Source organism: Vicia villosa, unplaced genomic scaffold (assembly GCF_029867415.1).
Source record: "Vicia villosa cultivar HV-30 ecotype Madison, WI unplaced genomic scaffold, Vvil1.0 ctg.000345F_1_1, whole genome shotgun sequence".
Lineage (NCBI taxonomy): Eukaryota > Viridiplantae > Streptophyta > Magnoliopsida > Fabales > Fabaceae > Vicia > Vicia villosa.
In genome coordinates this window covers 361,168-388,620 of record NW_026705154.1, presented here as the reverse complement: position 1 = coordinate 388,620, position 27,453 = coordinate 361,168, and the positions used below count along the sequence as shown (strand labels likewise).

General features: G+C 32.6%; 2 protein-coding genes across 2 annotated transcripts; one reads left to right on the top strand and one right to left on the bottom strand.

The window, feature by feature from the left end:
- The first annotated feature begins 18,893 nt into the window (after nt 1-18,893).
- On the top strand, nt 18,894-19,602 carry LOC131627024 (uncharacterized). The gene is made up of 2 exons (XM_058897859.1): nt 18,894-19,025; nt 19,096-19,602. The coding sequence occupies exons 1-2, from the start codon at nt 18,894-18,896 to the stop codon at nt 19,438-19,440; spliced, it is 477 nt and encodes a 158-aa protein (XP_058753842.1). The 3' UTR covers nt 19,441-19,602.
- Nucleotides 19,603-21,499: 1,897 nt separating this feature from the next.
- On the bottom strand, nt 21,500-27,028 carry LOC131627023 (F-box/FBD/LRR-repeat protein At3g52680-like). The gene is made up of 3 exons (XM_058897858.1): nt 26,243-27,028; nt 25,773-25,931; nt 21,500-21,622 (listed from the first exon to the last, which is right to left on the bottom strand). Exons 1-3 carry the CDS (start codon nt 27,026-27,028, stop codon nt 21,500-21,502), a joined length of 1,068 nt encoding a protein of 355 aa, XP_058753841.1.
- Nucleotides 27,029-27,453: the final 425 nt, after the last annotated feature.

Sequence of the window (27,453 nt, the reverse complement as noted above, 5' to 3'; positions counted from 1 at the left end):
ATTCTGGAAAAGTGATCAGGAGATGGAGATCTGCACTTCGATTGGAGAAGACCTAGATTTTTTTTATAGTGGAGATTCAATTGAATTAGGAGAAGTTTAATCGTGGAAAATTAGAGGAATCACAAGTTGTTACCCATAGACGGTGTCAAAATTATGTAATGGAACCAGAGTTGATCAGAAAACGATGGGGCAAAGCTTGCTGCTGTGGTCTAGAGCTTTCGATGCGGTGGAAAAGGTTGGCACTCCAACGCTCAAGTTAGTGTGAGAATGAAAAATGGAGTTTGAATGAGAAGTTATTTGAATACAGAAAAATGGTGCGCTTTCTTTCTTAAATAGCAACTGAATGCGCGTAATAAGACGTGGAATGCACTTAGCCATCCTTAGGAGTGGAAATAGGTCAGGCCGATAACAGGACCCTACAAGCTAGCCTAAACAAGCTTAGGCCAGGCCACACGTTTTGTTTAAATAGAAAAAGCCTAGGCTTTTTTTATAAGCCTATATAGTTAAAAAGCCTAGGCCTTATGCCCAAACAAAAGGCTTTTAAGCCTATCAGGCCGACCTATTTAGATAAATATGAATAATTTTTTACTATCATTATGTTATATATTGTACTTTGAAATGAAATACATAAATAAAACTTGGTTATCATGAAGAACTTGTGGAAATAAGATGAAAACACCTAATGAACATTGTTTTCATAAGTTCTCTTAAACACATAGTCTCACAGAACTTATGCTCATAGGCAAGTTAAAATAAATCAATACAAACAAATTTTTAGTCTCTTGGTGTTTTAATTAGTTACTCTATTTAAACATTATTTTAATTGTTTATTTACATATGTCTAAAACAAATACGTTTTTATGTAGACTAACAGGCTAATCAGAACTTCGAAAAGGTCAGACTCAGGCCTAAAAATAACCCTACAACAAGCTACAGGTCAGAGTTAGGTTTTGCCAAGCCTAACTCGGCCCAACCTATTTCCACCTCTAACCTTCATATTAATGTAAAAGTAATCCCCCGTTTGTTATTTGGTCTTTGTTCACTAGGTCATGTAGGCACCACAAAATAGTAATTGTTACTTCCACTTTCCAACATGACTTAAACTTTTCACACATATTAGAAAGTGTATAAATGAAAGAAGAAAAATTATATTTTTACTAAAATATTTTTATCTATGGCGGATGAATTCCAAATTATCATTAATACAAATCAAATATATTAAAGTGAAATATTAACTAAAAGGTATAGTTGAAAATAATAATAATAATAATAATAATAATAATAATAATAATAATAATAATAATAATAATAATAATAATAATAATAATAATAATAATAATAATAATAATAATAATAATAATAATAATAATAATAAAAATAATAATAATAATAATAATAATGTTAACAACACGTCTATAATATTTAACAAGTGTATAATCTCCTCTTACATATAGCTAATTTTTTTTCTATTTTCACTCATTAAATGATGTTGAAGTACACTTGTCATATTTTCATTGGCAAATAGCATAAACCACACCTAAGAAATTATAGGTAAGTTTTCTCCTAATAATAATAATAATAATAATAATAATAATATATATAAAAAAATTAAAAAAAAAAAAATTAGAATTTTTTTTAATAAAAAACAACTTATTACGGAAAGCGAGTATAACTTTTTGTACGTATTTTAAATCACAAGTAATAATTTTATTGTTGTTTTTATTTGAGATTAAAGTCATATATGTAAAGAAAATTTTAAAAAAAAAAAAATCTTTTAAAAACATTCTTTTTAATAATGTTGGGCTCGTTTATAACTATTATCAGGACCCAATGTGGGTACTCTCTATAATACATTAGATGAATGACCTAAAATCTAAAACTTTACGTCTAGGGTTTAGAAGTTTTTGCTTCTAGAATGACTCGCTTTGATAAGTTTCATGTCCATGATCTCTTGATCGGTGTCTATCTTCATGGTAGATGTTGGGTTACCATTCTCGGCCATCCCGGACTAAATCATCCAAATAATGCATCTGCAGATTCTCTCAGGGTATTATTAGTCATGAATAATAATCATTGTATTTTGTTCATTTAAGCCGTTGGTTTACGTTTTTTTATTGATTATTTGTTTTATATTTTTCAGCTTAAATTTAAATACATGCTAGAACGCAATCCAGATTTGATTCACTTTACTCCTGAGCACCGTAACGAAGAAGTAGCAAGGGATATGCTGATTGAAGAAGCTCAGAATCTTGGACGTCTGAATAGGTTATTGGAACTAATTGGTATGGACGAAGATGGAGATGCCGGCGAAGGAGATATCTCTACAATGGTTGGAGAAATAATCGAATCTCAAACTGAACAAATCAAACTTATTGGAGAATTACGCAAGGGGAGTTATAGTCTTATTGATATTATGAGTGAAATTTTAAATAAAGTTACTATTCTCGAAGCTATGGTTAAGACTAAATTTCAATCAGATAGTTGATGTTTGGATATGAGTTAGGGTTAGTTTTTTTTTTTCACGTTGATATTTAGCCGGCTTCAACTTTGTCGGGTTTTAAAGTGATTCGATTATTTTTTAAAATCTAGGATGTGTTTGTTTCATGGATAGAAAATATTTTTTTGGGAATATGATAACGAAATACAATAATTTCATGTTTGTTTTAAGTTTTTTAAAATTGTATTCCAAGTCCGTGTTGAGAAATTATGACACTGGCCAGACATTAATCAAACATTGTTTTAACTAGTAATCGAACTAACTCGATATTTCTCAAAACTTTTGTTCTTTAACAAGAACTCGTTTACCACTAAGTAAAATCACTTTAAAATCTACATTCATAATCATATTTTAAAGTGATTAAAAGAAAGACTTTACTCTGAAATAAAAGAAATTAATTAAGATAAAATATTGACTAAATCAAATAAATCACAATTTTACGGTATCTTAATCCAATAGAATTAACAAATAAAACTATAATTTTAAATTGTCATTTATCTGAATTAGTATGAGATGTCCCTTGTTTTTTAGAATGGGAGTTTAATCTCCATGGCAGTTTAGAATTCGTGCAAGAATCGTGGACACTTGTTTCTATCACATTAATTCGGATTTGGACTGGTTCCGGTGAAAAACCCACGAGATGAAATTAAGTGTTTTTGTTTAAGACAAAATATCTTTTTTGGTCTCGTAAGATTTATTTAGGTCCCTTAACTTAAAAAATGTTGATATTGGTCCCTTAACTCTTCAAAATATTTCATTTTAGTCCTTTTTGTCTAATTAGCGACAGAAAAACTCAGAAATCAGCCGCTAAATTCGTCGCTAATTAGACTTAAAGAACTACACCGAAACGTTTTGAAGAGTTAAAAGACCAATATGAATATTTTTTAAGTTAAGAGACCAAAATGAACCTTGAGGTAAACTTACGGGACAAAAAAAAGTATTTTGCCTTTTTTGAACTATTGAGTCATTGTAAGTTATTTTTAGGCTTAAATGCACTTTTGATTCCTGTAAGTTAGCGAGTTTTTTATTTTCGTCCCTGCAAGTTATTTTTTTTTGTTTGAGTCCCTATATCTTATTTTTTTGCTTGAGGTTTAGTCCCTAAAGCCAAAATTTGCAGGTTTGCAATGGATTTTCCTGCGAAATTTCCTGCGGATTTTGATTTTAGGGACTAAAACGAACGCGAAAGTGAAATATAGGGACTCAAACCAAAAAAAAATAACTTACAGGGAGGAAAATAAAAAAACTCGCTAACTTACAGGGCCAAAAGTGCATTTAAGCCTTATTTTTATAATATTTAACTGATGAAGCTTCTAGAAGAAACCACTGATAAATTTCATGCAATCCACTGAATCAAATTTTGATGAAATGATTAAGAGTCAGAAAGAGATGAACCAACGCAAGATCACCATAAATCAAATTACTGCAATATCAATCAAAAGTTTAGAGATGCAATTGGGCCAACTGTCCAAACAAATGGCAGTCCAAACAGAGATGCATACAATTAAAAGTTTAGAGATGCAATTGGGCCAGCTTTCCAAACAAATGGAAGTCCAAACAGGGATCCAGTGGAGTTGAAAGTGGTAATACTGGTGGAGGCTAAAAGAGTGAAACCTGTCAAAATCTTGAATTAAGAAACCGTGTTATGCCAGCAATTCCTAACGTAGTTGAAGAGAAAAAGGGTTTTAACAAAGAAAAAAAGATGTGGTAGTCAGGAAAAAAATCTTAAAAAGAGTCAGAAGTTGAGAAAAATATTTGAGGAAGAAAAAATGAAGAGCCTGAAGAGGATGAGATAAGATAGTACACTCTTGATCATTTTATAGACAAAGACTCACCGTGGAAGATGACTAAAAAGAAAATTTTGAATGATCCCAATCCAAAACATCCAGACTACATTAAACCACCCACGCTACCCAATTTTAAAGAAGAAGCAGAAGCTAGAGCTTGAAATAGCACATTATAAGAAGTTCATGAAAATGTTGAGAAAGATACAAGTCAATATTCTATTCCGCGAAGCTCTCGAACAAATGCCGACTTATGCAAAATTCATGAAAGAAATTCTACCAAAAAAAGAGGAAATTTAAAGAGGAAGAGAGCAACGTTTTACCAGAGGAATGCAGTGTTATCATCCAAAGAAAGTTACCTCCAAAATCAACAGACCACAGTTGGTTCACCATCCCTTGCACAATCGGACCACTGACTATAGGTCAATCCTTATGTGACTTGGGAGCCATTATAAATGTGATGCACCGTGTAACACCCCTTTTATACCCCCAAATAAATAAGCATATAATCAGAGAATAGGCATGCATATAATTCAAAAGGGCGTCACATCGACGTTTTCAAAAACTAAAAGCTTTTAAAAACCGACAGCATTTATCCACAATATACAATACACCTGGTCATTTCAAAATAACACCTAAACATTTAATTTCAACTCATACAGAATATGCATTCACAGCGGAAAATACTAAATACTCATGTATTTCATAAAATGATTCCTGTCCCATACCAGGATCATATCTCAATAAGTATCTCAATATAAAATAAACCATAATCATAATATTTGGCTTAAAGCCTCTCAACAACAAGTAACCAATTTAAACAAGTTCACAAGTTATAACGAAATACATAAACAATTAGAACATGAGTTCAACGTCTAAGCTACCCAGTGTTACATGACCAGAGCATTGACTCGCTACTTAATTACCAAGCAAACTCAGAAGAAACTCCGACTAGGTCACACGCAAGCTACTAATCGTCAAACCTGCATGTCGCCAAACGAGGGCAACATTAAAACAGAAGGGTGAGAATACAAACCATTATGAAGAAAGTATAACGGAATACAATGGTTAAATCAATACTTCAAGTAATTAGTCATACTACGTAAAACGGAGTAGATAATAGTAATCAACACATATTTCACATGTTATCGGGTATACAACAAGCTTAAATAGTATAATATTTCAATTCTACTTTTATATTCTCAATTAAGTACACAATCATAATTCTCACATATTCACACATCTAATCAAATAAGTATTCAAACTTCACTCATTTCAATTAATAAACTCATACCCATATCACAACTACATCAACTTCACATAATCAATGATCGCATAATTTTAATGTGACTCAATGCAAGGTATGTGACGCAATGCATGTGGTACCGAATTGTGAACCCAAGGTTTCACCGCTTTCCGATTCAATATCTAGAATCCAAGCCACGCTTCCGATCCGGACAAGACCAAAGCCCACCAAATGTAAACATATAGTTTACCGCCTCCGATTCACTCTAGAATCTAAGCCTCGCTTATGTTTCAAAGCAAACCACCTTTGTTTCAAGGCATCCATGATATGAATGTATGTACAATGTAAATCAAACATATGCAATTAAGATCATCTCTACCATCTTAATATTTAGCATATCACCATAATTCACTCAATGAATTATCCACAATATTGTACACAACATTCACAACACATTGATATCAATCCACATAACAGAAACAATATTCAATTATGATTCACCAAAAATACAATTAACACTAGCAAACCATACTATCTCATGTTAATTCATATCGTAACAAAATATAAGAATACACTTCTAAACCAAGCATCAATTCATTAGTATTTGGTCAAAATACAATTACGGTCAACTTCCAAAATACCGTAAGTTACCGACAACCGAATAATCAATTTCAATACTTATTATAATCCAATAAATTATACTTTTTTGAAATTTATTTAACTATTAAGTAAATCAACTAATTAATAATTACACTACATTAGTTCCAAGTTACTAATTTATTTTCTATTCCAAAAACTAATATTTAATATAAAAGATATTTAAATCCTAACTATTTCGGACGGTTCGTAAATATCACATTTTCAACAAAAATAACATCACCATGTTAATCTACGAATTAAACTTAGCTATCACGTAAATTTTCATTAAACTCCAAACAACTAATTATACCGTTTAATTCGGCTATTCGGTCAAACGGGACTATTTCTATTATTTCAATTTATGTATATCATCTCATAATTATGCTTCCTAACACTTTGAACGGGAACCCAAACGGAATTACGGTTTAAAAGATATGAATTGTTAAAGTTTCAATGAAAAAAACAAACACCGACATCATACACTGACAACTCTAAACATGTCAGAATTACACAAACTATTAAACATATGACTCTTAATAACTCAAAACAACTCTGACAATTTTATTAACAACTCTAACGACTCTTTTGACAACTCTATCGGAATTGAAAATAATTTAGCTTAGCAAATATTATCAATTATCCTACTTTTATTTTATAATAATACTTGTATATAATTAGTTACAGTTATAATTATAAACAAATAAAACAAGGATTATATAAAATTTCTACACTGTACATTTTACTACACCAGCAAGTGTTAAGGCAAGATAGAAATCCACGTAGCATCCATGGCTTTATTTCATAATCGGGAAAATGAAGTAGTCATAAAATTGATCTTAAATGTTACTCAGTATCTATTTAAATTTTGAAAGTATAAAATAACAGTAGAGATGTCTCTCTTATCACATGCATATTCTACACAAATTAATATGGATATCATTGCCAAATAAACTAATCCACTATTAAATAAACTAGTAATTTTACATAAGCATCTAATTAAGTGATAGCATGGCTTGTTTCTATTATCGCAAGCATACTTTTTCAATCAAGCAATATCTATTCAAAACATTCACAGAATAATACTAATACGGTTATAATGTCAGGATATGAAGCACTCGGAACAATCATAAAATATATCACACAAAGTTTCTCAAGAACATATAAACACTATCAATGGTGAAAAATTAAAAGAAAACCTAACAATCACAAAACCATGAGAATTTAGGGATTTCAATCTAAACATGTTTATACCCATTGACTCAATCATATTAACCCATAATAATAAGGATTCTCCCCCTTACCTCTTGATTTCTCCTCCAAATCCCTAGTTCCTCTTTGTTCCTCCTTTTTGCTCCTCTTCTCCTCTTTTTCTTCTTCTCTTAGTCTCCTTTCTCCTCTTCTTTTGCAAATGAAAATTATGATACCTCTACTCTTCCAACCCTTACTATATTATTCATATTGGGCTTAACCCACATATTTCCACTTCTAACTAAATAGGCCCAATTTGATAAAATAGAGTAGTTGAATAAATAATTATGCTACAACAAATAATATTATTACCCTTAATATTATTTTCCGATTAATCCAATTAAATCCGACTTTATCTCAAATAAACAAAATCCAATAATAATATTATTTCTAATATTATTTATCTACATACTCCACTTTATTAATTCTTCGATTAACCGAATAAATTCCAACTTCACTTAATAATCCGAACATGTTTCTCAATAAGACCGATGATCCAATTAATTATTAAACTTCGTCCAAATTAAGTAAATAAATCCTTATTTAATTTAATTAGCCAAATAATAAAATTCGGGCTGTTACAACTCTCCCCCACTTAAAATATTTTCGTCCTCGAAAATTCCGTCGACCCAACCATCTCAACACCAAAACCACATCCACTCTCTCTCTCTCGATTCATACCGATACAAAAGGTTCTACACTTACGACCACACAAGCTTCAAAAGATGTCATTCCCATATTTGAAGAAGATACCATGCAAATACACAATCCTTTCGATGCACAACTTAGCAAGTCTCTTCAGCGAATAATCCTTCTTCATCGGAATAAAACGAGCACATTTCGTCAACTATCCACACTGACCAAACTCACTTCACAGTTACTCGATGCCTCGGCAATCTCGAAACAAAATTCATAGAGATACTATCTCACTTCCACTCGAAAATAGATAACTATTTCACCAAACGAAATGGTTCCTGACAAATCCAACTCCAATACACAATTCCGGTATATCACTCTTCATACTTTACCACTACACATTTCCTCAAATTTAGATACATCATTAATACCATGATTAATACTAAAATCATTACGATGTTCCTCATCCAAAATTCTCTTTGTCTGAATTCAAACCATCAGGAATACAAACTTGATCACAACATCTCATGACACCATTCTCGACAATCCAAAAGTTATCACTTTTTCCTTGATTACTCAATATCATCTTGTCAGCCAATTGCAAAATCCGATTTCTAACCTTCTCTAATCTTGTCAAAAATATCACAAGTAGGCTTCAACATACCAACTTAACACACGAAGACGTCACTTCCCAACTAAACTCAACTCTCTAAATCGTTCCAACGATTTCCAATTCTTGAATCCTCAATATAACTTATAAAATTATTTCCTACTCAATGCATCGACCACAACCTTCACTTTTCCAAGATGGTAATTCAACCAAAGATTAAAATCCTTCGAAATTCTACCCGTCTTGTTTACCTCATACTCAACTCTTATGATCACGCAACACATCAAACATTGATCCAAACAAACAATGCCTCTTACATTCCAAAACAAACACAACGGTAAACAACTCCAATACATACATCGAATAATTCCTCTTATGTACTTTAAGTTACCTTGAAGCATAAGCTACCACTTATCGATATCTGCATCAACACACCTCAACTCGAAATCCCATATCCAAGAAAATTCACTCCTTACAACTAAAACTCACATTCAGAAAGCTTTACATAACCTTTTTCTCTTTCAGCACCGATAACACAATCCTTAAATGTTCAACATGATCATCGTCGCTCTTAGAATCAACTATCCTCAAGAGACATTACCTCATAGAACCTTCTTTCTTCTTACTCGACAAACATGCGTAACTCAACGACCATACACTCAGACAATGAACCTCCTCTCAAACAATTCCTCAAATCTACTCTTCAACTTCTCCTTAGTCGCTTTACACGCTACCAAGTTAGTAAGACAAGTCTATCTCGTTCAATATGATATCGTCTCCTATCAACAATAGATTAAGGGTGATCAAGTCCTCAATTTGTCAATAGACAGTCGACAATCATAATGAAACATAAACCACCGTTACTAAACTATAATAGTGTTCCTTCAGAACTTGCACTCGAAATCACTTACAACACCGAGATCCACAATCTCTCTTACAGTTACAATTGCTTGCTCTAACTCCAAACAATTTATACCAAAATTATCATCAAATTGGTCTAGCGGAAAACAAACTAAATCAATCCCAAAATCTCTACCAAGATGCTCCACGGATAATTCAAACACGCAAAAGAAGTAGAAACAAAACCACAACAGTTGTATCAATAACCATACTTCTATGCATAACAGATAAAACAAGATCCAATCTCACACCACAATCCAAAGAAACGAAAGAATACATTGCACCATTTTCAATAATAAAGCACGTACCTCAGATTAGCCTATCCTCAGCAGTGGTCTCAACACCAGGCAACGCAAACACTTTTCCTTTCGCTTGCTCTTTCTTTGGCTTATCACATCTGGTGCTAATGTGCCCTTGCTCTCCACAATTGTAGCAAGTCACCCTCGAACCAACTCTACAATTAGTAGCTGTGTGACCTGGCCTGCCACACTTGAAACAAATAGTAACCTCTTTCTTACACTCAGAAACACGATGACCTTCAACACCACATCTGAAACACTTAAGTGGAGTAGGAGTCCCTCCCCCACTTAGCTTCTTGCCAAAACCAAATTGTTTCCTCTCGTCATCATATGGTTTCCTACTGGATTGTCCTCTTCCTTTTTTCAACTTCAGAAATCCCACTTCTTTCTTTCCACGCACGTCTTCTGGAAAATAGTTTTCCAAAAATGCATCACGGAAAAGAGTCCAAGTAACTTAAATACCTTCTCTTTTAAATCTCTGCACAGTATTACTCAACCAATCGTCAGCTCCTTTCGTCAGCATGTGAGTACCAAACCGTACCTTTTGTGCATCAGTACAACTCACGACTTGAAAGATCTTCTCAATTTCTCTCATCCATGCTTGTGCTTTGTCCGGTCCATACCCTCCTTCAAAGATCAGCGGATTGCACCTTCGGAAGTCTCTAAAAGCATGGAACTCATCCTTTCCTCCATAACCAGCACCCTCTTGCGGCGCTTGTCCATTCACACCAGTCCACCTCATCACTGCCTCAACATTAACGTCACCATTCCTTCCTGCAGCCATTGTCCTAAGACATCCAACAACCAAACAGACAAAACAGTATCGATTGTGTCAGATACACAAATCAAATACAACAGGATTAGACAACATTAACGACTATTGACCAACTGGTCGACCATGCTCTGATACCACTAATGTAACACCCCTTTTATACCCCCAAATAAATAAGCATATAATCAGAGAATAGGCATGCATATAATTCAAAAGGGCGTCACATCGACGTTTTCAAAAACTAAAAGCTTTTAAAAACCGACAGCATTTATCCACAATATACAATACACCTGGTCATTTCAAAATAACACCTAAACATTTAATTTCAATTCATACAGAATATGCATTCACAGCGGAAAATACTAAATACTCATGTATTTCATAAAATGATTCCTGTCCCATACCAGGATCATATCTCAATAAGTATCTCAATATAAAATAAACCATAATCATAATATTTGGCTTAAAGCCTCTCAACAACAAGTAACCAATTTAAACAAGTTCACAAGTTATAACGAAATACATAAACAATTAGAACATGAGTTCAACGTCTAAGCTACCCAGTGTTACATGACCAGAGCATTGACTCGCTACTTAATTACCAAGCAAACTCAGAAGAAACTCCGACTAGGTCACACGCAAGCTACTAATCGTCAAACCTGCATGTCGCCAAACGAGGGCAACATTAAAACAGAAGGGTGAGAATACAAACCATTATGAAGAAAGTATAACGGAATACAATGGTTAAATCAATACTTCAAGTAATTAGTCATACTACGTAAAACGGAGTAGATAATAGTAATCAACACATATTTCACATGTTATCGGGTATACAACAAGCTTAAATAGTATAATATTTCAATTCTACTTTTATATTCTCAATTAAGTACACAATCATAATTCTCACATATTCACACATCTAATCAAATAAGTATTCAAACTTCACTCATTTCAATTAATAAACTCATACCCATATCACAACTACATCAACTTCACATAATCAATGATCGCATAATTTTAATGTGACTCAATGCAAGGTATGTGACGCAATGCATGTGGTACCGAATTGTGAACCCAAGGTTTCACCGCTTTCCGATTCAATATCTAGAATCCAAGCCAGGCTTCCGATCCGGACAAGACCAAAGCCCACCAAATGTAAACATATAGTTTACCGCCTCCGATTCACTCTAGAATCTAAGCCTCGCTTATGTTTCAAAGCAAACCACCTTTGTTTCAAGGCATCCATGATATGAATGTATGTACAATGTAAATCAAACATATGCAATTAAGATCATCTCTACCATCTTAATATTTAGCATATCACCATAATTCACTCAATGAATTATCCACAATATTGTACACAACATTCACAACACATTGATATCAATCCACATAACAGAAACAATATTCAATTATGATTCACCAAAAATACAATTAACACTAGCAAACCATACTATCTCATGTTAATTCATATCGTAACAAAATATAAGAATACACTTCTAAACCAAGCATCAATTCATTAGTATTTGGTCAAAATACAATTACGGTCAACTTCCAAAATACCGTAAGTTACCGACAACCGAATAATCAATTTCAATACTTATTATAATCCAATAAATTATACTTTTTTGAAATTTATTTAACTATTAAGTAAATCAACTAATTAATAATTACACTACATTAGTTCCAAGTTACTAATTTATTTTCTATTCCAAAAACTAATATTTAATATAAAAGATATTTAAATCCTAACTATTTCGGACGGTTCGTAAATATCACATTTTCAACAAAAATAACATCACCATGTTAATCTACGAATTAAACTTAGCTATCACGTAAATTTTCATTAAACTCCAAACAACTAATTATACCGTTTAATTCGGCTATTCGGTCAAACGGGACTATTTCTATTATTTCAATTTATGTATATCATCTCATAATTATGCTTCCTAACACTTTGAACGGGAACCCAAACGGAATTACGGTTTAAAAGATATGAATTGTTAAAGTTTCAATGAAAAAAACAAACACCGACATCATACACTGACAACTCTAAACATGTCAGAATTACACAAACTATTAAACATATGACTCTTAATAACTCAAAACAACTCTGACAATTTTATTAACAACTCTAACGACTCTTTTGACAACTCTATCGGAATTGAAAATAATTTAGCTTAGCAAATATTATCAATTATCCTACTTTTATTTTATAATAATACTTGTATATAATTAGTTACAGTTATAATTATAAACAAATAAAACAAGGATTATATAAAATTTCTACACTGTACATTTTACTACACCAGCAAGTGTTAAGGCAAGATAGAAATCCACGTAGCATCCATGGCTTTATTTCATAATCGGGAAAATGAAGTAGTCATAAAATTGATCTTAAATGTTACTCAGTATCTATTTAAATTTTGAAAGTATAAAATAACAGTAGAGATGTCTCTCTTAGCACATGCATATTCTACACAAATTAATATGGATATCATTGCCAAATAAACTAATCCACTATTAAATAAACTAGTAATTTTACATAAGCATCTAATTAAGTGATAGCATGGCTTGTTTCTATTATCGCAAGCATACTTTTTCAATCAAGCAATATCTATTCAAAACATTCACAGAATAATACTAATACGGTTATAATGTCAGGATATGAAGCACTCGGAACAATCATAAAATATATCACACAAAGTTTCTCAAGAACATATAAACACTATCAATGGTGAAAAATTAAAAGAAAACCTAACAATCACAAAACCATGAGAATTTAGGGATTTCAATCTAAACATGTTTATACCCATTGACTCAATCATATTAACCCATAATAATAAGGATTCTCCCCCTTACCTCTTGATTTCTCCTCCAAATCCCTAGTTCCTCTTTGTTCCTCCTTTTTGCTCCTCTTCTCCTCTTTTTCTTCTTCTCTTAGTCTCCTTTCTCCTCTTCTTTTGCAAATGAAAATTATGATACCTCTACTCTTCCAACCCTTACTATATTATTCATATTGGGCTTAACCCACATATTTCCACTTCTAACTAAATAGGCCCAATTTGATAAAATAGAGTAGTTGAATAAATAATTATGCTACAACAAATAATATTATTACCCTTAATATTATTTTCCGATTAATCCAATTAAATCCGACTTTATCTCAAATAAACAAAATCCAATAATAATATTATTTCTAATATTATTTATCTACATACTCCACTTTATTAATTCTTCGATTAACCGAATAAATTCCAACTTCACTTAATAATCCGAACATGTTTCTCAATAAGACCGATGATCCAATTAATTATTAAACTTCGTCCAAATTAAGTAAATAAATCCTTATTTAATTTAATTAGCCAAATAATAAAATTCGGGCTGTTACACACCGTCTGTGATGAAGAAGTTAAATTATGGTGAACCAGAACCAACTCTTATAACTCTGAAACTTGCTAATAGGTCTATCAGTTACCCGTGTGGTGTGTTAGAGAATGTGTTGGTTAGGGTGGATGATTTAATTTTTCCTGCTGATTTTGTGATCCTTGACATGCCTGAAGATACTGAGACACCCCTCATTCTAGGGAGGCCATTTTTAGCAACAAGTAGAGGATTTATCGATGTAGAACTTGGAGAATTGACATTTTTTATTCAATAATGAAAAAAATCTTCAATGACTTTGAAGCCATGCGGCATCACAAAGAGAATCTGCAATGTTATCAAATTGATTTGGTGGAAGAAAGTGTGTAGAAGATCTTCGACACAGAGACACTGTCCCTTCCGATGGATCGGGTCATTGTGAATTCAGTAGAACAAGTTGAATATGAATTTGAAGTTGATATAGTAGAATGCTTGCTTCAACTTCAAGTAATACAAGATGAGAATGCCACAAAAAATGAAGATCTGGACAAAAATGAACAACAAACCCAAACCCCTGAACCACAAGATCCATAGCTAAAAAAGTTACAGAAACACCTAAAATATGTCTTTTTGGGTGAAAAACTGTTACAACCAGCCATAATAAATAGTTATTTATCCAATCTCGAAGAAGAAAAATTATTGAGGGTTTTGAGGAAAAAGAAGACAACATTATGATGGAGTATAAAAGATTTGAAAGGTATTAGTCCCGCATATTGCATGTACAAAATTAAGGTGGAAGAAGAGTTCAAGCATGTGGTACAACCACAAAGGAGGCTAAACCCCACTATGAAAGAGGTGGTAAGGAAAGAAGTTTTAAAGTATCTAGAAGCTAAAATGATCTGCCCCATCTCTGATAGTCATGGGTGAGTCCTGTGCATGTAGTGCTGAAGAAAAGAGGTATAACAGTCATTCATAACCAAAAGAACAAGTTGATTCCATCTCGAACTATTATGATATGGCAGATGTGCATTGATTACAAAAGGTTTAATCTAGCAACCAGAAAAGATCATTTTCCACTACACTTTATGGATCAGATGTTAGAGAGATTAGCTGGAAGAGCTTACAATTATTTCTTGGATGGTTATTCTATTGGGTGAGAATATGGTGTAAGAAAATAGTCTAGAGGAAGGGTGAATAGAATTTTTAAAAGAGGACAACCGATTTTTTGAAAACAAATTATCGGAGGTTTTTCAAAGTATGTGCGCAAAAGTTTTTAAAGCGAAATAGCGAGAATTATACTTGAATTGAAATTTACACACTTAAACATGTAATTAATGTATAACAATCAAAAATTAAATTAATGATGATACACACGGTATTCAATCGATACTGTCATACCCCAATTTTTATCCTTAAGATTCCAGTTATCATTCATTTGCATTAGAACAAGATCACAATCATGTATCTCTCATATCCCCTTGATCCTTTGGGTTGACCTTTAGGGGGAGACCACCAAGCACCCTTGTGTTTCTTTTTGAATATTTATTTGCTTATGTTTATCATCTAACTTTCACTAACCTTTATTCAAAATAATAAAACATGTTGTTGCTTTCCTTTTCTTATTGTGCAAGGTAGGGTTGACAATGTCATCAAAGTGAATTGTCTCACGATGATCGACGTAAATGTGGAAGTGTATATCCTCAAAGACCAAGTGGTCAATATACACCCTGAATGGCTTTGTTTCTTGGTTCCTTACGAGCGGGGCGAATGCAAAAGCACGTGGCTTATCCTTAGTATAATTCAGATCAAGTGACCAACCGAAGATGCGTGGGAAGTGTTGTAGGATTCAGGCCTGAAAACAAGAATCATTAGTTAGTAACGTTGTTGCAATAATTAACAAAATGACACACAAGCAATAGAAGACCAAGAAATATTATCGTCAAAAATTTGATACTACTTGTCACTTGCTTCGTGTTCCACATACATCCTTCACATAACTTAGAGTACAAGTAAACCAAGCAAGCGACCCTCCAATTGTACTCATGGATCCGCTCAAAATCCTCGAAGTACCGCAAGTATATGAAATCCATGTAAGTGTCACTCTTGTCCACAAAAATGTAAGTGCCAACAAAATACAAAAAGTATGCTCTCATAACATACATTATATGTAGTGCTGCCTATTCAACATCACCACCAACCTGTCGAGCTTTCACTATCTCATCACCAAACACCTCATGCAAATAGCTTAACCTATCATGTTCCCCATGTGTCTTGTCAAGCTCCCTCATGGAACTCTCTGGTTAAACTTCTAAGTATTCTACCATTAAATCCAGTCACTCTTCTTTGTCACACTTTCCATGATCTAAAAATCTCCTCCTAATTGGAGGATGCAGCAGACACGTGACATTGTCCAATGTGATAGACATCTCACCATGTGGTAGATGGAACGATGACGTCTCCATGTGCCATCTCTCCACAAACTCAGTAAACATATCATGGTTAATTGTAACATAACCACTTTTGCTCAAGCCTCGCAATCCTGATAGCTGCAAAACTTCCTTAAACTACAGCTCATTGGGTTCTTCCAGGCGAGTTATCTTCTATATATGGTCATTGAATTTTAGCGGATCACGTTTCTGCATATATGGTTTAATAAGAATGATTCAAACAAACAAAAGTTAATAATAAAACAAACACATGTTTAAATGATTGATACCAACTAAATTTTACCTTTTCGTCCCAGATATGTTTGGAAACATGGTATGGGTAAAGAGGCAACACTGATAATTCTAACGTGCCTCCTCCAAAACCCTGAGGTGTCGTAGGTGCGACCTCATCCACTTGGGCCTGGGATGCCGCAGATGCTGCCTACGACTAGGATGCCTCAGTTGCCGCCAGTGTCGCTTGGGCATGTAATGCTTCAGGTGCCTCAGGTGTCGCCTAGGCATGTGATGCCTCAGATGTCTCAGGTGTCTCCTGCCTTAGATACCTGAATAGGTGAACTCATGCGTCTACGTGAAGATGGAGGCGGGGAGGCATGAGCAGGGGACCCTCGCTTGCTACGGGAGGACAAAGAAAATGCGGAAAGACATGAGCCCCAGAACCTGACGCCGCCTTCGCATCAACCTTTCCAGAGGTAGAAGGAGCCTGGGAAGGTTGACTATTTTCCCTCCGAACAGTGTATGTTGTGCAACCCGATAGTGTCTCAATCTGGTTGGTCTTTCAGCCATAGTTCTTGTAAATAGAAAAAACAAGTGTTACACCATGAGTTTATTACAAAAAACAAAACAAAACATTGCAAACAAACTGCTTACGGAGATGCATCTCCGGTTTATAGGTAAATGTTGAAAATTTTCAGAGATGCATCTCCGAAAATTCTTGCAACTCCAAGCACCATCAATGGCAGAATGCATACCCATAAAACATAAAAAAATAATCAATTGATCATAAAAAAACTACCCAACTAAATCGTTCCTCATTAGTTCTAAGCTATCAAACACTAAAAATCTTTTGATTTTATAGCCTAAAACTCAAATTCTACATAATTTTACATTAACTCAATAAAGTTAAAAAAAACATACAATCTGTCGCTTCAAGTTGAACCTTCTTGCTCAATGATGTTTGATGAATTTTGATGTTGTTTGGGGTTGAGGAATGTTTGTAGAAATGGATTTTGAAAGAGTATGAGTAAGTGAGGAAGGGGAAGAGTGTTTGACGCGTATTTGATCAAATAGCGTATGGAGATGCATCTACGTAAGTTTTTCGTAGATACATCTCCAGAAAAATCAAGCATGAAATTTGGTGTCCTAGTCCATACAAATACTAAAATTTTGTGCGTCTGGAGAGACATCTACATAAGGTATACATAGTTATTTCTCCGATAAGTTCTTTTCACTGATTCAGGGTTTTATTGAACAATTTGTTGTATTTTGGTACGTCCGAAAATATATCTCCGAAACTTAAAGGCATAAATATATTTTTGTACAGTGCGCTAGAAAAATATGGGGTACATTAAAAAAATCCTCTTATTTTAAGAAAATTTTACTTTGTATCCCTACAATTATACCAATACCCCTACACGAAAAAAATTTGGACCAAAATACCCTCTTATAAATAATACATATTTTAAAAGTTTCACTTTTTTCTTATATTTAAAAAAATTCAAAACATCCAAAAATATATAAAACGGAACACTTTTTCAAAGTCTTCCGGTTTAAAAAAACATACTGCAACACTTAGAAAAAAAGTTCCGGTAGTTGTTTAAAATGGTGGTTGTAGCTACATTTCGGAACACTTTAAAGGAACACTTATTTAAAGTGTTCCGATGGTTTAATTTTTTTTAATAAAAATTTTGGTCTTTAGGCAACGGTTATAAAATGTTGCCTAAAGCTATTAACCAACATGGAAAAATGTTGCCTAAAGTGATTTTTAAGGTTTTACTTATTTTCCATTCATTTCAGGCAACGGTTTTAAACCGTTGCGTAAAGACTAGAATTATTTAAAAAAAATAAACTACCGGAACACTTTAAATAAGTGTTCCGATATGCAACTTCAAACAACTTGAAAACTACCGGAACTCTTTTTCTAAGTGTTCCGGTGTATTTTTTTCTAAACCGGAAGACTTTGGAAAAATGTTCCGGTTTATATATTTTTTGGTGTTTCAAATTTTTTTCTGAAATGTGAGGAGAAAGTAAAAAATTTTAAAATATGTATTATTTATACAAGGGTATTTTGGTCCAAATTTTTTTCATGTAGGGATATGGGTATAATTGTATGGGTACAAAAATTAAAATTTGCTTATTTTAATGATGTTGGGCCCATTTATAACAATCATGGCCCAATGTGACTCTATATATACACGATTGTAACCATATTAGGGGTTTAGAAGTTTTAATTTCCGGAATGTCTCGCTTTGATAAGTTTCATGTTCATGACCTCATGATCGGTGTCTATCTTCATGGTAGAGCTTGGGCTACCATTCTCCGCCATCCAGGACTAAATCATCCGAAGAATGCATCTGGAGATTCTCTCAGGGTAATCGACTTTATTTTGTTGATGTTATTTTAGTTTTTGTTTTACTGATTATTTGTTTTATTTTGCTTAGAAAAAATTTAAATACATGCTAGAACGCAATCCAGATTTGATTCACTTTACTCCCGAACACCGCAATGAAGAAGTAGCGAGGGATATGCTGATTATGGAAGCTGAAAATCTTGGACGTTTGAATAGGTTATTGGAACTAATAAGTAACAACGGAGATGGAGCCGGCGAAGGAGACCTCCATATGCTTGGAAAATCAATCAAATCCCAAGCTGAACTTTGGAATAAAGTTAGCGAAGGAATGATCGAGATTATGAATAGACTTACTATTCTCAAATGCATGGTTGAGACGGTTGAGACGAAGATGAATGCGGAAGAGGAAGAGGAAGAGGAGAACTTAATGGACTAAACCAAGTGAATTTGTTGGTTCTGAGGTGTGAAATTCCATAACCAAGGATTTGTAGCTTCTAGCTTGTGCAAGGTGATTTCGTTAGTTTCCAAACCTATAATATACAAAACCCAGTGAATCCTACTACTTCTCTACGTAACAAATTGGTCTATTGTATCGGTAAACGTGGTCGCTAAGGATCCTTAAATTGATGCAGTGGGATTCCTAGACCCACGTTTTGTTTCTAATTTGATTACTAATTCATTAATATAAAAGATTTAGAATGAAAGTTTTGATATTAATTGATTAAAATTGTTTTTATTATAACTTGATGCAGTGGAGGTTCCAAGACCAAAGTTTTGATTTTAATTTAATTATAAACTAATGGATAAAATTTAGATATAATCTTTTAGGTGTGGTTTATATTATTTTTCAATAAAAATACGATAAATGTAATTAAATATTATTTAAAGAGTAAAAATAAAGTAAAAATAAATAAAAAAATTATATATGTGTAAGAAAAATATATATTTCATATTTTTATTGAAAAGTAATATTATTAATGAAAGTTTTGATATTAATTAATTATATTATTAATTGATGTAGTAGGGGTTCCAACTTCGAGACCCACGGTTTTGTTTTTAATTTAATTTTTATTTAATTAATAAAAAATTAGAAGGAATGTTTTGATATTAATTAAATAAAAAAATTAATTAAAATGATGTAAAGCAACTTTACATTGTTATTATATAATTAAAGTCTTTTGAAAGAGATATGAAAGAAGTAGTTATTAAAATGGTTTAATTAATATTTATTTTTTTAATTTTAATTTTTATACTTATATATCAAAATAATTTATTTTATTTGGAATGCATTGTAAAATTGTTCTTACATTAATAGTGAATTTCCATTAATCTCTTAAATAAAATTATTTTTATCATAAATTGATATAGTGGGTCCCTTCCAAGGCCCACCTTATCTTTTTAATTTAATTATCAACTCATTAATAAAAAGATGGCTTAATTACAACTTTAGTCTCCCTATTTTGTATTTTTTTTGATTTTCGTCCCTCAATTTTTAAAACCATGATTTTGGTCCCCCTTTTGAATTTTCTATTGAAAAAAATACAGGAATAGGGACTAATTTTGCAGAAAAAAGCAAAATAGGGGACGAAAATTGCACAGAAAACTTAAAAAAGGACTAAAATAGTTATTTTTAAAATAGAGGGATCAAAATCAAGAAAAAGACAAAATAGGGGGACTAAAGTTGCAATTAAGCCTAAAAAGATTTGGCATGAAAGTTTGGAAAGAGATATTGTACATTAGAATTAAAGCATTTTTTTAATTAATTAAAATTGTTTTAATTAATTAAATTCTTATGTTAAATTTAATTTTTAATTAATTAGAATTATTTTTATTAATTAAGTTATTATGATAAATTTTAGAAAATTTTGATGAAAATTTTGTAAAATTATAATTTAATATGATAGTGATAATGTATTTTTATGTGTATATTTAAAAAAAGAAGTATTTAAATATTTTCTTGCTAAGCAATAGCGGGATGGTATGAAGTATTTACAACATAGAAAAAATATTAAAAAATTTAATTAGTGGCAAAGTCCTTTAACTTAATTTCATATTTTATTTTAGTCACTTATCTAATAAACGTTATATATTAGTCCTTTATAAATAGTTTAGTTAAATAAATTGGTCCTTGCTGTAAATTTCCTAAAAAACATTAGCATGACAACAAGATATTTGTTAATAAGGAGTCAGTATATGTATTAAAAAATTATTATTTTATTTAAACTGGAGAGGTTTTTATTTTAGAGGTTAAAAAACCCCGCAAATTGTTAATAACATGTAAAAAATATAACACTGCATTACTATCACACTAATCAACAAATATTTCTAGCAGAGAGTATCACTCACACAACAATAGAACATAAAAAAAAAAAAAAAAAAAAAAAACTGAAAAATCAACAACCAACTTTGTATAATATTGCTTCTTAAAATTGTGTGCATCAAGACCCGCATCTGCAGAAACAAATTCAACCATAAACAAGCCTCTTGAAGGTCTCTTAAATGTCTGACTTAGTGATGGCAGAGTTTTCATCAGCAAAATCACCCTTCTTCAATAGCTTAATCCTTTTACGGTAGGCAACTTGAACTTCTTCTGCTAATGACAAAATTACAACTACATGCTAAACCAAATAGGACAAACATAGTGCATTATTTTGTTATCCATTTTTATAGCTCAATTGTTCTAATGATACACATATTGCATTATTTTGTTATCCATTTCATGCTAATGATGACAAAATTACAATTACATGCTAAACCAAATAGGATAAACATAGTGCATTATTTTGCTATCCATTTTTATAGCTCAATTGTTCTAATGGTACACATAGTGCATTATTTTGTTATCCATTTCATGCTACTAAAATTAAAACTAGACACTATCATTCTAGATATTCAACAATCGAGTTATTGTGAAATTTAAACTAAAACACCATTGAAAAATATTGAACAACTAGCATTCCATTGATAGAAAGAAGAATTACGCAAATCTACCATATGATGTTAAAGTATTCAATACTTATAGAAGTCGTAATCAGTTAGATCTAGTAACTAACTTATACTAACAGAAAGTAGTTATGTTAGTTACAAATAGATCCACTTGATAGTTTCATCCATAGTGAAGTTAACTTGTTAGGCAAGTAACTTCATTAATCTCTATTATCTTCTTATGTTCAACATTCACCCTCAAGCTGGAATAGATACCAATCGTTCCTAACTTGTTTTGAAGATTATTGAAGGGTCCTATGTGCGAAGATTTGGTCATTATGTCTTCTACTTGTTCCTTCAATGCAACTGGAAGCAAGTGAAATATTATTTCCTGTACCTTGTCTCTAACTACATGGCACTCAATCTCTATATGTTTAATTCTCTCATGGAAGACAAATTTGTAGGTATGTGGAGTGTTGATTTGTTATCACAATAGATATACAAGGATTACTATAAAGGTTGCATTATTGGATTTAGTGCATAATGAGTATTCAGATTTTGATTGAACATAACCTGCTAGCTTGTTTGAGACCATATAGGGACATAAGTTTGCACATCATGTCAGGTTGAGGTAAAACAAGACAAAGAAGAACATGCATATATATTTCTTCATTGAGGTCACCATGCAAGGAAGATGTGTTGACATTGAGCTAAAATAATTTCCAGTCTTGAGAAGCTTCGATGGCCATGAAAATTCTTATGGTTGTCATTTTGACAGTTGGACCGAAGGTGTCAAGGTAGTCTAGGCCTTCAGTTTGAGTAAAACCCTTAGCTACCAAATGTTCCTTATATATTTCCAATAGAGACATTAGCATGTAACTTGAGTTTAAACACCCATCTATATTCAATCGTTTTTGTGTTTAGACAAGGGAACAAGTTTCCATGTGTCGGTCTTCATAAGGACAATTAATTTAGTTTAAATTACTTTACTCCAGTTCTCATCAGATATGGCTTCCTCACAAGTCTTTGGTTCAGATATGGAAGTTATGTTGAGAATGTGTTGAACATATGTGTTAGTTAAGTTATGATAAGATAGAGAAGATGAGAGATGGTACTTACTTGAAGAAGAATTCGAAAGTTCATCTGAATTAGGAAAATGAGTTGCATTTTAAATCAAGTTGCAATGATAATCTTGTAGGAATATATGAAGGTGAGTGGTTCGAGAAGATCTCCTAGGTTGAAAGGAATTATCAAGTAATGTGATAGATGGAATGTTGACATGTGAATGATTTGTGTTAGCATTTTGAGGGTTAGGAGAAGGTGAATTATTTGTAGTTGATGAAGTTTCATGTGTATAAATATTGGATAGATCATTATCTGATGTAACATTATGATGAGGAGTATGAGAGTTAGGATCTAATGTGACATTGTTGGGAGATCGGATTTGTGGAAAGATATTATTTCTCTTAGATATGGTGCTCAAGTAAGAAGGTCCCCGTTAGGAGTCAGGGAGATCAAGTGTATAAAGGTCTCTCATTGGTGGAAAGGGGTATCTAATATAGGGTACTCTTTTGGCCATCACTCTAATTGGTTCACTACTTCTTGTAAAAAGATGGTGGTGGATGGTACGAATATCAAGTTTTTGCTTGATGTCTGGGTCGGGTCTTCCCCGTTGTGTGTATCTTTTAAGAGGCTCTTTCTTACCTTAGAGAAAAAGTATTTGGTAGTGGGTTTGATGGGTAATCGGGTAAGTGGCGTTTTGGTTTGGCATTTTGGCTGGAGACATTAGTTCCTTGTTTGGGAGTCAGAGTTGTTGGAGGAGTTTCTGAATTTAATTATAAGGGTGATCCAACAAGGTATGGTGGATGCTTGAGAGTGGGTCCCTGATCATTCGAGGGGTTTCTCTGTGAGGTCAGCCAATGTTAAGTTCTCTAATTTTATAAGGTGAGGAAGTGTGTTCGTCGCAGATGATACATGGCTGGGTTAGGGTCTGGAAGTCTTAGGGGCCTTCGACAATGGTGGCCTTCTCTTGGCAGATGTTGCAGAATAGATTGTCGAGCAGGAAAAACCTGTCTAGGCTTCAAATTTTATCTATTATCTCTAGAGGGGGTTGTGAGGTCTGCTCTGGTCAGTTGGAGTTTGTGAAATACCTGATTCTCCAGTGTAAGATGGCATCCTCTTTTTGGTATAATGTGTTTAGAGGGTATGCTTGTTCCCCTTTTCTTTTTCCATCTTAGAGAGGTGTTTGAGGTTGTTCTAGGTTTTGGGTGGAGTAAGAAGTCTCAGTTAGGGTTGGTTATGATCTGGCATGCAATTGTCTAGGTAATCTGGAAATGGTGGAATAAAGTTATCTTTTCGCAGGAAAGAAAATCAGTCGATCACTCAATGAATTTGATTATCAGTCTGGCTGGAAATGAGTTCATGCCCATGCTTCAGGTTCTATATTTTTTCTTGCGGACTAGGAGCGTGATTTGATCTAGTGCCAACGTTTTTAAGGATGAGCTGGGTAGACAAATTTAGTTATAAATTGTTTATCCAATCAAAGCAATATGATATGGCCCCTTAGCAAAGGAGATGGTAAGCAATATGATGAGATGGAACAAAAGTTGATTAACATAGAAAAGTCATACATTTCTAATAGACTAAATTAATAAAGTGTACCCTACATTTTAGTGTTTATTATTTAATCACAACTCAAAAACAACCAAACCAACCCGATGTATAGATGTAAACTTCGCAGATTAATAATACAACTATAAAATTATAGTTCTTTTATCAATGTTTTAAAATCCGGAATAGTCATCGATCCGGTCAAGCTAGTGAGTTATTGGGTTAATTGTCGGACTAGTAGGTCACTGGTCGGACCACATGAATTATAATAATGTGAAAATATAGTTTTGTTTTTCTTTCGAAACATGAATTTTTTTCAAAAATTGTTAGTTTGAAGTTTTATTATAATGTATAATTATTTTTTTAATATTTTAAATTTGTTATGTTAATAATAAATAAATTTAATGAGAATTATAATGTTGTAATTATAAAATATATACTTTCCTTCTTTTTAATCAAATTCAACATCAAAGAGATCCATTGTTTTATTGGTAAAACTACGATCCTAATAATTTTGAAAGTGATTTTTAAAATTTGACCAAATTTCATTTTTATAATTTTAATATTATTTAGTAAATAATTAACATAATTATAAATATTAATAAAATCAGGTTTCAAAACATATGCACAACATAAACATAAAAAGATCAAACCACCGGATCAAGAAATTTACCGGTTCACTGGTCTGACCAGTGAACCGGCCGGGTCATATCGATTTTCCCAGAGTCAACTGCAACAATGGTCTAATGACCTTTTCGAACCGCTCTATCTTTCGGTTCACGGTCTAACCGGTCTGACCGGTTGGAACGGTCTGGGTTTTAGAACTATGTCTTTTATAATTTAGTCATAAACTTGAATTTGACCATTTCAACCATTGCTTATTTTTCTCTTGGCATACATCCATATGCTCAAACTAAAAATACCCTCTTTCTTAAATCGAAAATAAAAATCTTGATAAATATAGCTAAAAAAAAAAGAGAAAGTAAAAATGGTGATAAATAGTATGAATTTAAATTGCGTATATATAAAAGTCAATATAAAATTGAAAACAAACAAAATAAGGAGTTCTTGTGTTTCAAACACCATCAAATCCCTCCTTCATCCCCCATTTTAGGCCACTCAATCAAATATAAGTTTACAACTCCTTAAAGATAGAGATAGTTTCTGTAATACTTGATACTTTGTGTTTATATCTATGGTAGAGGAGCTGTGAATTGTCATGGTGAGTAATACCTTTGAATTTCGCATAACATATTCTGCAAATTGTAGCTCAGAGCTTGTGCCTCTATAAAATCTAATCAAACAAGTTTTGAGCTGAGACGAAAGACATTCCGGAATAGTTTGTGGCTCCTCCCAATTCTTGTCGTCGATTTCATTTTCATTTTGTATTTCCTAAAGAAATTCAAGTAAAACAGTGAGTGTCTTAATAATAATAAAAGTTATAAAGTAAAATTATCTATAAAACCAACCTCATGAATGATAAGATGTTGAAGTTTCGGACTTTGTTGAAGCAATTTTAGTATCCACTCCCATTTCTGGTGCCAAGTTTGTTTAAAGGTAAAGAAGAGCTTCAATTGAGTCAGATTGTAAAACATAGGGAGTTGACCAATGCTAATAAGTGGTACCTTCATGAATTACATCCCAAAACATTAGAAAGGAATAATCATTTTTATGATTTATGAAATTTAAAGTGACAAGCATACCTCGTTTACATTGAGAATGAGTGCCCTGGAAAAGCATAAGAAAGGAATAAGTTCAATGTCAGAGATATTAGCTCTGACTAAGTTGAGTAAACTTTTATTCATTTCACTTGTTTGTGGAATAACCCGCCTACCAAAAATTTGATGCACATCATTTGTTTCCAATTCCTCTAGATTGGGAAAGGATAAGAAAAAGTTGATCATAGAACTAGTATGGATGAAATTAATAGTATCCAAATGAAGAGTTTTGATAGAAGAAACATTAATTCGAGGAAGGTCTCGTTCCTTAATGATTACGTTTGTTAACTTGAGAACGGTGAGAGTCTTGCAAGTGAGTATGTTTGAAAGATAGGTCTTCTCTAAAGTGGAAGACAACATGTTAAGCTCTAGGGTTTCGACTCCTCTTTGTGTTGCTGCCGTGATAAGAGGGTTGTAAGCTTCGGGTTCGTTACAAAAGAGGCGGAATAACGGTATTGGATATTCGGGGTCGCGACATTGAAGAGCTGACCATAGATGATGGGATTTGATGAAGGGTTTGTACATGATGTAAGAGGGGACATGACGGAATATTGTTTTCCACCTCTTTGAGAGGGTGCTAGTGACTACTGTTAATTTGGTTGGGAGAAAAGAGAGAATGTGACAGAGAATTGGGTCAGGAAGGTCGCTAATCCTATCTTTGGTAGTATAAAATTGCAATCGTCTCTTTGAACCCCATCCCGATGGCAGCATACGAGAAAGGTCATTAGTCATATCTCTGGTGGAACACGATCTTCGCAACCGTTTAGACATTGCAGTTGCAATATCAAAAGGAATGATGCTTGTATAAATCGTAAAGGAAAAATCATGAATAAAGAAATCCCATACTTTATACAAGGAGGACAAAGATCTAATGCTGGAATAAATCTCTACTAAAAATAATAAGAATCTAAAAAATCTTCACTAATAACAATATACGGATATAAAAAAAATCTTCATTAACTCTGAAACAAATCTCTACTGATTATGAAACAAATCAAGAGGTAAAAGAATATATCAAAATAGGAATAGAGAGTAATAAAACCCTAGGGGAAGACTGAAGAGCGGTTACAACGGCCTTGTTATTGTTGACGGATTTTACGGAATCGTGTGACTGAGTAGATATATATTTATTTAATTAAATTACAAAAAATTTCCGAAATAAAAAAAAAAAAAAACTAAATACCTACATTTACATA

Coding starts and splice junctions, on each gene's coding strand:
- LOC131627023 (XM_058897858.1), bottom strand. CDS start 27,028: ATGTCTAAACGGTTGCGAAGATCGTGTTCCACCAGAGATATGACTAAT. Junction 25,932..26,242: donor TCATTCTCAATGTAAACGAG/GTATGCTTGTCA, acceptor GAATTTCTTTAG/GAAATACAAAATGAAAATGA. Junction 21,623..25,772: donor ATGTTATGCGAAATTCAAAG/GTATTACTCACC, acceptor TATTTGGTTTAG/CATGTAGTTGTAATTTTGTC.
- LOC131627024 (XM_058897859.1), top strand. CDS start 18,894: ATGTCTCGCTTTGATAAGTTTCATGTTCATGACCTCATGATCGGTGTC. Junction 19,026..19,095: donor CATCTGGAGATTCTCTCAGG/GTAATCGACTTT, acceptor TATTTTGCTTAG/AAAAAATTTAAATACATGCT.